Source organism: Solea senegalensis, linkage group LG12 (assembly GCF_019176455.1).
Source record: "Solea senegalensis isolate Sse05_10M linkage group LG12, IFAPA_SoseM_1, whole genome shotgun sequence".
Lineage (NCBI taxonomy): Eukaryota > Metazoa > Chordata > Actinopteri > Pleuronectiformes > Soleidae > Solea > Solea senegalensis.
In genome coordinates, this window is record NC_058032.1 from 12,748,376 (window position 1) to 12,761,343 (window position 12,968).

Consider the following 12,968-nt stretch of genomic DNA (forward strand, 5'->3'; position numbering starts at 1 on the left):
ACTTGGGCTTTAGATGAATAAAAGATGGAAACATGTGTTTCCATGTATTTCTGTATGTGTGTCCTACTGTAGGGAGTTACTGAAGTGCATTAGATGGTGAAACTCAAACTACACTGTGAAATGAACAATTAAATAGACAATGTTTGTACTTATGTTCAGGACTCACTATTAATATTTAACATGTGCCTACATCTTGTGAGGTGAATTTTATTGGGTGCAGTGCAAACAGATAAAGGGATTAATAGAGATAAAAAGAAGTTAATATAAAAAAAATAATATATATATATATATAAATAATATATATTATATATAATATAATATAATTGTGCTTTTGTCATAAAGTCTGGATTTCACGTAATATAATCCATGTGAATATATTGATATTAATCCCAAAACCTCTACTTGTTAATTTACAGTGAAGGCAGTGCATGATTTATTTATTTATTTTTTATATAAAAAAGATACAAAGGGTGTTACTTTACCAGCCAAACACACAGATTCATAGATATTTTGCGGTGCAGTGACAGGATGATGTGTGTGAGTGTGTGTGTGTAGGTGTCATCTGTTCTGACAGCTCAATGTATGCAATAGTTGCATACAATAGTTTGATATGATTATTTAAGGAGGTGTGTATGAGGGAATGCTGTGTTTTACTTGAAGCAGAATGAGGTTTTAGATCAAAACCTAAAGGAGACGTGTCCATGAGGTGCAAGGGCGTAAAGTGCAGCGTGGTGCAAGCCACAGACTGACCTCGGGAGTGGTAGTCTGCTGCCGCACTGTTGACGGGCACTTTCTTTACAGCCGAGGAGCGATAGACAACGTGAGTCCTTCCTCCTCTCTCCTCATCTTCCATCGCGCCGTCTTCCCTCTCCACTGGCTCAATAAAAAACTCCTCTTGGCCCGTCCTGATCATACCAGCCTGAAAGAGAGAGCGTGGAAAATTAAATGGATGACACGAGTGTGAGTAATTGAACATCTGATATCATTTAAACACTTAACGCCCTGCTTTGCTTTCCCTCCTCTCTCGGTTGCCTCTCACTCACTAACCCGTCCATCCTTGGCCTCCACGCTTGCACTCACAGTTTAAAGAGACATGTCACCGCTTGACTGTGTTGAAGCAAGCGGGGAGAAAAGAGCAGAGCTGTGATCTCTCCTGGGCTCCCGATGAGGCCCAGAGTGACACCTGACATCTAAAATGGCCAACACAAGCACAGGAGATGAGACTGTCCCACTCCCATCCTGAACTAACACATTCTGTCAGGTAATTCCCCAAGTCCACTTTATGTACACACACACACAAAAAGGAAGAGTGGACTAAGAAGGAAGGAGAGAAGTAAAGAAAGCATGCATAGAGAGCATAGACACAAAAAGGAGTTGTGTGCACATACACAGGAAAAACAGGCACTGGGAAAATTGCCCTTCACTCTCTCTTATTCCATCTGTCTGTTTAAGACAACTGGTAATTACCAAGGCAACGCATTGCTGTAGAGTGAAGCCATGGGGGAGAACACACAGAGAGGATGGAGAGTCTTTGGAGAGTATTAGTGTGACAAAAAAAAAGATGAAAATAAAAAGAAAAGAAAAGGGAAGAAGAGAGAGAAAACATTGAAATGATCAGTACTCGTCTGTTTCTCTGTCTACTGTGGCAGGAGGAGGATTCTGAAGAGAGAGGTAAGTCAGCTGATGATACGTGATGAAAAGCAGTGTGGACTTTAAAGACCACATCAACATTCAAATCATCTTCTGATTTGAATTTACTTGCATGCAGATCTGTCTGATCCCCCTCTGTCCATCTGCTCTGTTTTTCTATTCAAATGTTCTTTGTATTTTATTTTATTTTTAATATCATTTTTAAGCTGAAGTAAGAAGTCTTATATGCAGGCTGTTAGATACTCATTTTCTGGGGTCTTGGGGCAAAAGTGACACCTGTGACAGATGTGGGCTGTTCCAACTACACATTTTACAAAACAGTACAAAATGTGTTGTGGCCACAACTTTAAACAACACAGTTTCCTGCAGATTTAAAGGCTAATGTTTAATGTATAGCCATATTACAAACAAGTTCACATTGGTTAAAAGTAAAGAAAAACAATATTGCTTAGTCTTTAGTGCTTTCTATAACTTGACAGCGTATCACTGTTTGCTTTATGTTCATTTTTGCATAGTCAAATCTGCTGAATGTGCTTTTTGGAAAGGGTTTTTATTTTTGTGTTTTGTGGAACTGTTGTGGATGCTGAATTGTTTGCCTCTCCCATCTGTTTGCACATGCTCTCTTATGTCCCAGTCAGTGGAGCTCTCTCAGCTCATTTGTACCGTATAAATGGAATTGATTTCACTGTACGTGAATATATCTAAACAGATATAACATATAGTGTATGTCCACATCTGTATCCATAATGTCGCCATTATCTATGCTAGCATACATACATGGAGCTTTAACATAACATAGTAGAACTCCAGCTACTGTTGAGTCACTTTAAGAACTTGCATGTTCTTGAACATCCCAGAGAGGCTCATTTGAAAAAGGCTGGCCAAAAATAAAAAGATTCTCTCTTTTGCCTTGACTCCTTCTCTCATTCCTCCCTCCCTCCCTCCCTCTCTCTTTCTCTCTGTCAGTCTGAGGCTTTAGTCCCAGAAGGATGTCGACAAGCCACTGACCTGTACCCCCCCTCCTCCCTCTCCTCCCCTCCCCTCTTTCTCACTCCACCTCGCTCTCCCCTCCATTTCCCAGAGCTGTGGTGTAGCATTCCGATTGGAGCTGATGGGCCTGCGATGATGCATGCATTCCTACTCCAGAATACCAAGCAGAGAGGAGAGGAGAGCTGTGTCAAAAAAAAAAAAAAAAAAGAAAGAAAATTGACATGTGGGACCGGGAGACATGGTTGGATCGATCCAATCTGATCGTGGGGGTGGAAGGTTAGCGAGAGGGGAAGGTGTGAGGGAGTTGAAGAACTGGACGTGTTCTTTGAAAAAGCCGATGTAAACAGAGCATCAAAGCAGCTGCACACATTTCCAGAGTGAGAACCATTATCCTAGCCATCTCCTCAAAGTGTGTCATTTATCTGCCGCTAGGAGTCGCACAATCGACACACTAACACAAAGACGTAGGTTTGATGACTCCGGGAGGCAGCGTGGGATCATGGGAATTGTCGTCCTGTTTGGTTCCTGTGTGCGTTTGCACTTTACGAGGAGAGCTCCAGGGCGGCAGAATGTGCAGCAAACAGCGAAATCCTGATCCATTAGTGACACGCGCTCACAATGTGATGACAATACAAAACACACTGGACAACCAGCAGTACACTTAATATTTCCTGCCTCGCTCTTTTCATAGGAGGTGAAGAAGCCCTGAATTTACAGCCAAAGTGATTGAAAACACGTCTCTGGGCAGAGCAGTTTGACATTTGAGGCAGTTTTTCCTTGTTTGAGAAAAAATAATGAACATTAAGTTCAGAAGGTGTTAAAATCAGTTTGACCAATTTGTTAAGCTCTAAATAACGTATTCATAATGCTTCTTGGTGAGCAGTGTCAGGTTTAGTTCTGTTTTTCTGAGAAATGCAGAATATGTTAGTTAATTCTCTTGCTCCTTTGGGTGAAAAGATGTTTTATGACGTCTGATGTGTTTAAACCCCTCACGGGAAAGTTAAACCTCAGCTTTTTTTTTTTCACCTGCAGTGATTAGACACACGTTTTATTTTCACTGAGCACTTTCAGCATCTTTCTGATGTTATAATTACTGCATACACTTTATATTGTTCTCATGTGTGGGTGTGCATCACTACGACACAAAAGAGCAAGAAAAATACACATTTGTACACCATTAATTACACGTTTCAACATATGAATCCTTCCCATTCACGCTCGTGGTCACATGCATCATATTTCTGCATTCCAAATTGCCCTACACTCATACTTATATATCTATACTTGTATTTACAGCTCACTGGTTTCAGAATGATACATTTGGAAATCAATTTCCTTCATTGAGAAAAGCTTTAGAATTAAAAACAAAACAAAACAAAAACATTCACACATTCTCAAAAGAGCAATTTTCACCATTCACACATTGTCACAATTAAACATATTAAACTTGAATATGATTGCTTTCATGACCACTGCGATGGCGACACGAACCACAACCCTCCCTCTGAGAGTTGACACCCATCTCCGAGTTCTAAACCAGGGTCCTACACACACACACACACACACACACACACACAGAGAGTGTCCACTTACAGTGGGAGGATCCTCTGTGTTTGAAGGCACAACAAGCTCTATTTGAAGATGTGAAAAGAGTAACATGAGTCTTGGGTAAGTGTCCTGAGGAGCACATGACACAGTAGAAGTAAAAGCAGTGCTGAAGTGGAAGAGCGGATGTTGTGATGATCAAAGTCACACAAGGCCGGGGCCCATGTGTCCAGCCTGTGTGTGTGTGTGTGTGTGTTTGATCTGATTCATAACCCTGTTACTGCTGCCACATCACACACAGTTCATTCTATCAGTCAGTCAGTCAGTCAGTGAGGCAGAGCAGGCACAGTCACACAATCACTGACACACACACACACACACACACACACAAATATAGCTTTGATAGTGAGTCACTCGCGCGGTGTAAACCCTCCGATTCATTCAGCCTTTGAGTCACAAGAAAATTCGGGTTTGTACAACAGCAAAGCTGATTCGAAAAATTAGACACACTTCAGGGGAAGAGATTACACACGTCACCGCAAATAAAAGCTGTGTTTTCTTTAATCAAATCAGCAGCAAATTGAACCTTTTGTGGTCCCCCACCGAGCTCGCAGAAAGCCAGGTTTTGGATTTGGATTAGGAACACGGCTCACGCAAGAAAAAGTGGATTTATAATGAATTTTATGAAGGCAGCATGAAGCAAAGCTATTTAAAACATTCAGGGAAGCTAAATATATAAGACATTTATGACCCTTGGCAAACCTTTTTCTCTCTGCTGTTTAACTCTTGTAGGAGAAAAGGAGGCGAGAAGGAGAGGGAAGTGTGAGAGAACTGCAAGCAAGAGTTGAGTAAGACGGATCCATCGTGTGAATTAAAATATTTGTTGATCCCAACATCTTCATTGGTCTTCAGTTCAATTCTATTGAAATAAATGATCCCCACTTTTCTATATTACTTCACTGTATGAGAACATAAAATATGAGTTTAAACATTGCTAAACAAAGGAAATTGATTGGTTCCAACCACCCAAAAAAACAACTTAACTCAAGCTGCAACAAGCAATGGCAGAATCATCCACATTGGCAACACAGTACATGTTAGAAAGAATTATTTTCAACACTCTAAATCAACGTCAACACGTTTTAGGAAAAGAGGGAATATGCTGACACACACTGTGTGCATGTGAGTAGAAGCCGGATGACGGGACAGAGATGTCGCTCCATCGCTGTCACCCTCATCAACGCATTACATCACATGACACTGAGTGCTCTTTAAAGATCTTCTCTCTGGAAGCACAGACCGACATGACCTCTCCTGCACACGCGTGCATGGGCCCCCTCCTCTGTATCAGCTCCCCCAGCTCATTTGCAAATTTTACATCTTTGACCTACATTTTAATCACAGTATGTCAGCAAAACTACTCACTCACACACACATGCAGTCTCTGGGTCATTTCATGTCTTAACTCTCCACTCATAAAAGAAGGGGATGGTGGGCTGTAAAAATGTAGTAGTCGCAGGGAGAGACGTCAATAAACAGGAAATACTCTCTGTAAGTCCACACTATGCAACCTCCAGTAACATCGTCCGTGCCCAGGGCCGGCTCTACCTAATTTTGTGCCCTAACCCCTTTCTTGCCTTTTCATGTCGTTAATAACAAAAGCTTCACCTGTCTGTGACCTGACCTCTGATCCCGTCATGTGATTCAGCAGCACCACATTTTAGGAACATTATTGTTTATTCATTTGTTAATATTTATTATTTGCAAGAGAGAACACACAAATAAGGGCGACTGGGAATAGAAAATCATTTTTATTTTAAAAAAATAAAAAAATTTTTTGCTGGAGGGGCGCCTCGCAGCGCTCTAGGCGACCGCCTATATCGCCTATGCCAAGAGCCGGCCCTGTCCGTGCCTTTAGTCCAACCCCTTTCTGCCTCCATATTCGCACACGTTCGTTCATCCTCCATCTGATGTGATGTCAAACGATTTGCCTCTCCATCTTTTCCATCGCACATTTTTTGCCTCCCAGTTCCAGTATCCTCCCTCATCTGTTTCGGGTTTTCATAATACTAACTCACAGAGACAGAGGGAGCGGAGACAGGGCCAGGTGTGGAAAAAGAAGACAGACAACAGCGCGGGTCGTATTATTAAAGCAGACAAAGGGTGGCACGGGTCTAAGAATAGCAGTCGTGTGCCAAACCTGGTTTGCCTGACCACGTAAAATGTGTAAATTTCGGTTCAGAGTGAGAGCCTTGACAAAGACAGTATTGCAGTCACTGACAGTCTGGCAGATAGACTGAGAGACATGGTGCCAGCCAGACAGGCAGTTTGCAAAAGGAGGCTGTCTCAATATCCCGATCTCGCTTCTCTCTCTCTCTCTCTCTCTCTCGTTTCCTCTTCCTCTCTCCCAATTCCTGATGGTATTCACCAGGACAGAAGCTTTCTCCCTCTGTTTCCTGCTGATCAAACTGAGAGAATGAATCAGTTACACAAGAAAGGCAAAGGAAGAGGAAGCAGAGACAGAATGAGCAGAGGAGTTCGCGCGGATGAAATGTGTGATGACCAGCGGGGAGGAGATGATGGAGGGGAAAGGAAGCAGCAGACATTTTCAGGGTGGAAGATGAGAAGACGCGTAAGAAAAGAAAAGAAGCGAGAGAGGTGGAAGACTAATTGGAGGACAGAAAGTGCAAATGTTTACAAAATGAAGAATAACATTTACTCCATAATCAGCCCTCTTCCTCCACCCTCACTGTTTGTTTGTTCTCCTCTCTCAGCCAAAGCTCTGGACAACATGAAAGAGTCAGGACAACTGTTTTCCTTTCAGTGCAGAGGGCCTGCACGTTTACAAAGAGGCCCAGAGGATGTATAACATCACACTGGTGCACTGCTGACCAAACTTAGTCCAAGCGACGACACAGTTAATTCCGATCCGAGCTGTTGTTGCCGTTCTTTTGTTATGGTTTTGTCATCCTAACAACAAACTCAAGGAAAGTCATTAAGGAAAGCTCAGACCTCCAAACAGACGCTGGGGCAGCCACCAAAGCCAATCTCAAGGAAATCGCTGTCGAGTGGTTTTTTTAAGCTGTGGAAATTTGTTTTAGCCTTCACTAAAGAAGCAGGATCCTGAGACTATTTGTCCTGCATTCCCTTCACATGTTAATCTCATTTGATGCAGGTTTTTTCTTTTAGAAATCAACTGTGGAAATTTGAATCTATCCCATTTACCTCACAGCCCAACTAGTTTGTAATTGACAACGTTGACAGGAGGTTAATCTTTACAGATCTTTAGCTTTTGTACGCTCCTTTCCTTCACTGTGTTCATGCCAGCACACGCACACACACACACACACACACACACACACACACACACACACACACACACAGCACCAGCCAAGCACCCATCAACCTCTCTTACTGGCACAGCCCAGCCATCGATCAGTGTGCGCGCGAGTGTGCGTGCGTGTGTATTTCTGAGTGTTAACGTTTGTGTGTATGGTCTTTCCGGATTGATAAATGACCCCGATTAGTGGCGACTGACCGCTCTGTGATTGCAATCTAAGTGCAGCAGAGCAGCTGTTCTCAGAGCGATGTTGTCGAGAGCGGTCTGTATTTAATATAACAGCATTTTAATGAATTACAAACCGACCTTAGGCTCGGGATCTGCCCGCCAGTAATGATTACACTGGTACACCTGTGAATTTTTATGCCGTTGCACGAAAAGTACAACATTTCTGTGGAAGCAAACATAACAAAACAGACCACATTCGGTTCATTCCAACTGTTACAACTCTACACAACAACACAGGCGTCCTCGTCCTTGCACGCCGTGAGAACTATTGTAATGAGGGAACACAACACAGGTATTCTGAGACAGAGAAATACCTCGTTGGCCGCTGGTCGTACAGAGAGGTGTGCGAGTCCATAGTCCTTTTAAATGTCTAGATTTTCTGTTTTCTAATTCATCAAAGAGAGACGAAGAAAAACAACCTCAAACTTCTGGGAGCGTTTAGCAATGTTGTGCATCGTGCTTCAGTTAAAGAATGTTGTACGAAAGCCAACACCTGCGAACTTAAGCTCCGTCACACAACAATAAAACAATAGCAAGCAAATAATGAGCCTTTCTTTCTCTCTCTCTCTCTCTCTCTGTAATTAACACACTCAAACACTTGCACTTTCAACAACTGTTTGGATGAGTTGTCAGTTTGGGTTGTTGGAGTTTGGATGAATGTAATGTAAATCTTCCAATCTCTCTTTTAAGAAATCCTTGTTAGGTTAGAGTTCCTCTAACCTAAATATTAATAACCACTTGTGACTTGCCCTTAAGGTAAATTTTACCTTAACCTAACTGTACACTAACCTTAAAATGTAAAATCTTAAATAACTTATTGCTGTCCTCATACAGATGTCAAGTCCCCAGTATGTGACTTTAAGTTTTAGGTTCCCACATGAGTAATAACTGAAGCACACACACACACACACACACACACACAGGGTCAGGTCCACACCACTCCTTATCTCTACTCTATCTCTTTATCTCCACATCTATTGGATATACCTGTAACCTAGCAACAGAGCTGAGCGAAGACCCTCCCCTACCTGCTCACTGCACTGACTGCTGAACCTGACAGCCAATCACATGTTCCCGGAGCAGCAGCAGGAGCCAATCAAATGTTAGGCATAACAGGGAGTTGCCCCCTCTGCACTCCACACTTTTGACCCCACATATGGGCGAATGTAACAAGCACGTCTGTGCACATGGAAGGCATGCTTTTGCACACCGTCCCCTCACTCCATTTGCAAACAAGCACGAGTCTCTTGAGGACACCAGGGGAGATCACAGGATCAGGACGGCTCATAACAAACCAAAACCTTTATTATCAAATTGAAAGAGAAAAAAAAAAAAAAAAAGCGACCTGCGGGAAGCACGCGCGTGAGTGTGTGGTTGAGTCGAGCTGCTGATTAAAAAACTGCCAAACTACACTTTCGACCTGCAGAGAACGCACAACATGGAGCTTGGTGAAGTGTGCAGAAGAACAGATCCGGCAATATTTACTCCCCGTTACAGAGCTGCCAACGTCCCCGTCTGATCAAACATGTCCCCTCTCCCTGACCACTGCTGTCTTTCCGTGTATTGTCTTTCTGCACGTGCGATGATGACTCGTGGCTTCCTGCTGTCAAATTGTGTTACAACAATCAACATGTGCTTGTCATTAGCGACTGATATTACCATTCAAATGTCAAGATTGTGTTGAAATGTTTCCATGCACCTGTCTCCCCGTTCCACATCACATTTGTATTCTCCCTCTCTCCAGAACATGCAATAATGTCAAATTTTATTATTATGCAGATCATATTTACATTTATCCTGCCAAGGCCGGGAGACCTCTTATAATGTAGTTTATACCTCACCGTTATTGAGAGCTTCATGTCTCTCATAAGACCAAATCACAAACAGTTCTCTTGATTCTGCCTCCTATTGATATCAATTTGTGCACATTCTGGTCAAATGTAGGAAGAGCGTTGAAATAAATTGTCCTAATGTAAGCCAAGCCTGTTTCACTGCTTTTACACTGAAACCAAGCAACAGATTTGTCAGTGTGTGGCTTCAGTGCCATGTCCCCTCATTGTTCCTAACTGGGGAAACACAGCAGATGTCATTGTTCTCTAATAGTCCGCTAGACTCGGTAAGATTGGGGGTTGCAACATTCAGCCGGTCCGAGTTTGCTTCCACAGCTCAGACATTTCTCCCGGCTATTGCTCTACACGCGCGTACCCACAATGCACTTGGTTGTAATCCGCTTCCTGCATTTGGTTCCCTTGAAGAAACCGGGGCCCACGTTTCAGGCGGACCAGAGTTCGCTTCTTTGGTGCGGATCAGAGTTTGGTTGCAAATTTTCAAGCAAAAGAACTAGGATTCCATTTAGAAGGAACTGGTTATTCTTACATTTTATTCTTATTCTTTTGCAATATTGATAAATCTTAAGTCAACAAAACAAGACGATGCCTAATCAACACTTCAAAGTGTTCAACTCATTTTCATATAAATTAGAAGTCAAAAATATACATTATTAATTCTAAACGTTGGGACAAGTGAGTGTTGCTATTTTGTTTGGAAAATGTAATTAGTAATTGGTTTGTAAAATAGTTGCAGGCTGATTATGTCTCCAAGGACTGATCTTTTGTGCTCTACATCCATGGTTCCCAACCTGGGGTCCAAGCTCCCCTTAGGGGGGCGCCAGAGATCAAATGGTGGGGCGCAGAGCTTTGACTGCTCTGAGTTTGTGAGGTTAATCATATGTTAATCATATTTGTGCATATAAACTATCATTTTCTTGGTCCACCTTTCAATGTATTAAGCTATTTACCATCATCACCAGATCCCGTTCCTGTTGTGTGAGAAACGTAAAAATACCAAAGACTCACCGGGATCTAAAAAAGAAAACAAGGCAATACCTTGGACTTGATTGAATGGAAGCACAGGATAGTTTTAGTTATACACACTCTGAGAATAGGAACAAAAACTACTACTGCAGTTTATTTTTGCATATGAACATTTCACTTTATTCTTTTTTGTGTGCGTGCCCTGGACAGGGGTTTGGGTCCGGGGCCTGGTTTGTCCTGGACATAAGCAACGGGGGCTTCAAGGACAGGTTGGGAACCACTGCTCTACATGACACACCAATTAGGTTTAATCTGAACATCTTGTCCTCCATCTTGTCTTATTCATGATGGTTGTAGCGGGACAGTATGCATTTTAAGTAGACTTCAACTAAGTTTGAGTTTGACTGACACAATAGTTCATGGGAGGGGAGAGAGCTCCTTTTACAACCTAATTTAAAGAGCTTGCTATGTCAACGGCTCTGACTGTGTTTGGACTCCTTCTGATGGAAAGAAAAACTGAGACAGTTAATTCAGATTCTTGTTGCATAGATGGAAAAGAGACAGAAAGAGAAGGAAAGGGGGGAAAAAAGGAGAGATGTTTCCTGTCGACTCAAATCTACACACATGCTATTTCCAAACTCTCTTTCACAAGGGCCTTGACTTCATCTGCACATGTGGAAACATCATCAGCTTGCTCGTGGATGAAAGTCACAGCAGCATTTAAGTGTAATCAGAGCAGCAAACTTCCCAACTCCAATTTCCACTGTCACAACCATATTATATGCTTACGAAAAACATCTTCATGTTTCAACAACCAAGGCCTCCAAAGTAGTATTCTAAGAATTTCAGGTATGAAGTCCAGAGTAGCAGTGTGCGGTTATATGTATGTGTGTGTGTGTGTGTGTGTGTGTGTGTGTGTGTGTGTGTGTGTGTGGTGGAGCATTGATGAGGTCAGCAGGCAGGATGAAGGCAAACTGGGCAGTTTATAGAGATTTTCCTACTGGAAATGTTGGCTCCAGTATTAACCTCAAAGTTAGTCAATCTATTCAGCAGGATAATATGATGCACTTGTATATTTCTGCAAAAAAAAAACATTGCAAACATTTCTGAATTAAAGTTACTCTTTGTCACATATCTGCCCATCAACATGTTTTTAACCACTTGGATGAAATTAAGGTGATTACGTGAATTAGTTTAGGCGCAAAAGTCACCACGTTAGGGCTAGGAAAAGGAAAAGATTGTGTTTTTAATAACCAACTTATAGACCACGTTCAGACCTAACAAAGGTATATTATATTTCTTAATGTCTGTGGGCAGCAGGCTGCTCCATTAAGCACATTTTAGCTTTTTTCAAGGTAAACAGAAGCTACACAGCTTATTTGTTCTCTGGCCCAAAAAGAATACAAAGCAGCACCATTTTAATCACACATTTTAAGTGTGAATCTGAGTGCATTTCCATCCATATGTCTGGTTGAAAGCAGACTTCTTGTGATAGGCCACAGCTGCTAATGCTACTTCACCTGAAAAGCTTCTGTCACATGTGATAATTGTAGTTTGGCAAAACTAAAAACAACTCAGCGACAGGTTTCCACACACTATTCCTTTGTCCGCCTGTTTTGATTTCACCGCTTCATTCTGATTGGTATTCATAGTTCGACATTGCGCAATGATTTACGGAATTTTCTCAGATTTCCATGAACTGCTGGAAAAAGAAAAGTGACAGTTAATTCATCGAGACAAGCTGTGGGTGGTGCCAAAGTCCACGTCACCACAGAGGGATAACATGGCGCAATATAACTGCTGCTTCTGTTTATTATTGTAGTATTTCATATTTGCTACAGAGCAGAAATTCACTAAGCGTGAGCCGTGGACACCTAGTGAATCGTGGTGGTACTGCAGGTCATTAAATATAAATAAATAAATAAATATGTTTTTTTAATTTTCAGTTTTGTAATTCAGTTTTAAATTGCTGTAAAATATGTATGATACATTTTAAGAAATACCCATAAAGAATAAATATTACTGACTGAGCACAAGCTGTGATTGATTGTGATCCACAATCAATCAATGTCCTTCATGTTATTTTGTTCATTTTAATCCGTAAATTGTTATTTATGTTGCATAATTGTGTTGTGAAGCAGAACCTTTCAAATATTAATCCGCAGTGAATTTCTGTATCCCCATGTTCACATGGAAGCAATAACGTATATATGGGAATTATTGATCGTAATCTTGTGTGTTGATCGCACTCATGATTTCAAAATGGGCCTTGGCACTCTTATGTTTGGCTGTGATAGAGAATAAATTAGGTGTAAAACCACAAACTACTGTAGTTAGCTAATAATGAGACCCTCGGCTCCAGGAGTAGCATCTGATCACTACTATAGACAGATGCTAGTTAG

General features: G+C 41.7%; 1 protein-coding gene across 2 annotated transcripts in view; it reads right to left on the bottom strand.

Moving 5' to 3' along the window:
- The window catches only part of LOC122778359 (A disintegrin and metalloproteinase with thrombospondin motifs 2-like), a 102,389-nt gene that overhangs the window by 51,644 nt on the left and 37,777 nt on the right, over positions 1-12,968 (bottom strand). For both annotated transcript variants that reach the window (XM_044040144.1, XM_044040143.1), the window contains exon 3: positions 751-919. In XM_044040144.1, coding sequence (XP_043896079.1) covers positions 751-919 — 169 coding nt within the window. The remainder of the gene's footprint in view (positions 1-750; positions 920-12,968) is intronic.